Source organism: Octopus bimaculoides, chromosome 26 (genome assembly GCF_001194135.2).
Source record: "Octopus bimaculoides isolate UCB-OBI-ISO-001 chromosome 26, ASM119413v2, whole genome shotgun sequence".
In the NCBI taxonomy this organism is placed as follows: domain Eukaryota; kingdom Metazoa; phylum Mollusca; class Cephalopoda; order Octopoda; family Octopodidae; genus Octopus; species Octopus bimaculoides.
In genome coordinates, this window is record NC_069006.1 from 16,852,921 (window position 1) to 16,856,509 (window position 3,589).

The window sequence follows — 3,589 nt, forward strand, 5'->3', positions numbered from 1 at the left end:
ATATTTGTAAGCCTAGTACTTATTCTATCGGTCACTTTTGCCGAACCGCTAAGTTACGGGGACATAAACACACCAGCATCGTTTGTCAAGCAATGCTAGGGAGACAAACACACACATATACATATATACGACGGGCTTTCAGTTTCCATCTACCAAATCCACTCACAAGGCTTTGGTCGGCCCGAGGCTATAGTAGAAGACACTTGCCCAAGATGCCACGCAGTGGAACTGAACCCGTAACCATGTGGTTGGTAGGCAAGCTACTTACCACACAGCCGCTCCTGCGCCTATAAGATAATAAAAATTTTAAAGGCAGTGCTCCAATATGGTCGCAGTCCAAAGACTGAAACCAGTGAAATAATGAAGTATGATTTCCTACCTGATTTCTCTTGGCTTCAGTATCATCATATTCAATTCTGTTTGAGAAAGGTTTTTCATCTATAGAAGAGTACCATTCTGGACTATTTTCACTGAACATCTTACCAGTTTAATCTAAATGAACAAATAAAGTAATACAATTAAACCTTGGGAGAGGCATTATGCCGGTAATAAACACACGCACTGGTTCAGTCCTTTATCAATTTATAAACAGTATATAGTTTTTTGTTAAATAATTTCATTGCACTCTTGCAATCTCTTCAGTAACTTGTCTCTCCACATCAAGAATCTTGCACACGAAATACACATACGAAAAATAGAAGTAATGTTAAATGCAATGTTTAATATGGCAAAACCAGCAAAAAGAATTGTTTTCTAGAGAATTATATAATTTAAGTCATTGCTGTGTAGGCAAGAAGCTTGTTTTCCAACCATATGGTTTCAGGTTCAGTCCCATTATGTGACACCATGGACAAATGCCTTCTACTCAAATTCTTGTGTGTGGATTTGGTAGACAGAGCTGAAAAAAGCATATTGGTTTCAAATTTCAGCACAAGGCCAGCAATTTCGGGGGAGGGGTTAATTTGGTTACATTGACCTCAGTACTCAACTGGTGCTTGTTTTATTGACCCACAAAAGGACGAAAGACAAAATCGACCTCAGAGGAAATTGAACTCAGAATGCAATTATAGTATAGATAATAATAAAAAAAAAAAATAGCACTGTACTGTTTCTACTTCGCGGGGGTGGGGTGGAACGTAACACCCGCGATAGTCGAGGAATTACTGTTTACCGATGGTTATAAATCATGAATATGACATGAGACTTCAATAATTATGTTACAATGTTACAGAGTTACAAAGGTTACGTTAAAAGCACCCACCACACACTGTAAAGTGGTTGAAATTAGGAAGGGCATCCAGCCATAGAAACTAAGCCAGATCAGACTGGAATCTGGTGGAGATCTCCGGCTTGCTAGCTCTGGTCAAACAGTCTAGTCTATGTCAGCATGGGGAAACATATGTTAAAGGATGACAATGATGATGATGTTGATTTGTGTGTATATGTTTGTGAGTGTATGTTATAAAAAAACGTTTAGTATACTTTATAGTATATTATGTTTCCATAACGAAGTACACGTACCTACATATCAATTCATGTTTACATACCAGCTCTAGGAATGCGTTTAATATGTAAATTGGTATGTCCAATAACTTAACACCATTGTGCGGTGGCTATATAAGCTATGTGTTCGGGGGGGGGGGGCAAGAATGGGTTAGATGGATGCTGATGAAGGGGAAACAACCCCCACGAAATATGGCACATACACTCATTACCCATTTTGTCTTACATCTGACGTCTTAATATGAAACATTGTAGCAAAAATCAGTGCTAGCTATAATTTCTTTTCAATATCTATAGAAATAACCTTAACAAAATAAAGAAATAATTGGGTCTGATTGATGTGGCATTCCTGCAAGTTAATCTACAGGATGTGTATGCCTTTGTATAAATGAGGCTACAGAAAGTCCTGAGCATGCAACCTATGGAAGGTGCATTTTATTAGATGCTTCCATCCATAAATTATCCATCAGTTATATTTTTGTAATTAACACTGTTAATTACAATTACTAGAAACACTAACTAATGTCACTTTTACTGTGACCTGGTTGCCAGCAACTTTACAGTATGTTGGGAGCTTTTAATGAGCACTTTTTACATGGCACCAGCACAGGAGTCTTGCAGGTCAATCCTCTTCACCAGGGGATGTGGCCTTAATACTTCTACTATTGTGTACAAGTCTTCATGAGTACAGCAGGGCACTAGGTGGTATCTTGATCTTTATCATCTCAACCAAAATATATAAATAAATAAATAAATATATATATATATATTTGAGCCTAAATCATTTGAAACACAAGCTCGAGACTTGTGCCAAGTGGTAGCATTCCATCACTATTGGAGCCAAATATATATATATATATATATATATATATAATTATTTGCAGCCACTAGAATTGAGCCTAAATCATTTGAAACACAAGCTCGAGACTTGTGCCAAGTGGTAGCATTCCATCACTATTGGAGCCAAAAACTTTGAAGCCACCAGCAGAGAAAAAGAAAAAAATCAAACGACAGGAGAGAAAGGCTCAACGAAATCGACTCTTGTATGCAGGAATTGGTCTACAGAGTCATCGAGAGTATCACCATAAAGGAAAATGTTCAGCAAAGAAAATAAATACTAGGATTTGAGATAAAACTGCCACCAATTTGCAGGATCCTATTGAATCAAGGTATTTTGATAATAATCACACCGAGTTAGGGTCAAGAATTTGTGTTCTTAATTATAGACATATATTCTTTTATTCTTTTATTTGTTTCAGGCACCACCTTGAAGAATTGTTAGTACTTGTTGTTTTAAGCCTGGTACTTAATCTATCAGTCTCTTTTGTAGAACCACTAAGTTACGGAGACGTAAACACACCAACACCGGTTGTCAAGTGGTGGTGGGAGACAGACATGGATTTTCTTTGATTATTGTATAGTCCCGAGGTTATTCCTGACATTTTAGTGAGTTCATCAGGTACATTTATTTCATTGGAAAAATCCTACAAATTATGCTCTGAAAATCTGGAATCTTTATAGCAGTTGTGGTGGATCTGTATTGTTTGTTTTATGTTACTGGACAAATATTTATTCACTATCTGAAAGTATTAATGAATGTAAATAAAATAATACTAAACATCGTGTTAGCCAAAATCGAACCTGAAAACCAATATAATAGACAGACAGGTAAGTAGATAGATAGATAGAGGAAATATATTTTCTCTGAGCTAATCGCGAAAGAAGTTATATAGAAGCATGGTGGAGGTAAAGAATACGCTCACCACCCGTTTTCGGCGTGACCCTTACCCTAAACACCGGGTGTGCGTATTCTTAACCTTTGCTCAGAAGCATTAGGAATATTTACAAACTAATTCCCACCGGGGTCACCTTTCAAAATACAGGGACACTGATCCATCTGAATAGCCAACCATTCATAATTTATCTGTAGCAGTGTGAGGATGGATGTTGGTGAAAAATTAAGGGTGAAGACTCACTTGAAACAGGATGTCTTTCAATGGAATTGACTCGCTAACCGTTCCACAAGACCTTCAGCTTCTTTATGTACGTTCAAATTAGCGACTTTTGATAACGCTGAGCCGAAATT

At 37.2% G+C, this 3,589-nt stretch overlaps 1 protein-coding gene across 3 annotated transcripts in view; it reads right to left on the reverse strand.

Moving 5' to 3' along the window:
- The window catches only part of LOC106883040 (uncharacterized), a 37,349-nt gene extending 33,760 nt beyond the window's left edge, over positions 1–3,589 (reverse strand). For all 3 annotated transcript variants that reach the window (XM_014933905.2, XM_014933904.2, XM_014933906.2), the window contains exons 1-2: positions 3,480–3,589; positions 380–492 (exon numbers count right to left, since the gene is read on the reverse strand). In XM_014933905.2, coding sequence (XP_014789391.1) covers positions 380–478 — 99 coding nt within the window. In that variant the 5' untranslated portion in view covers positions 479–492; positions 3,480–3,589. The remainder of the gene's footprint in view (positions 1–379; positions 493–3,479) is intronic.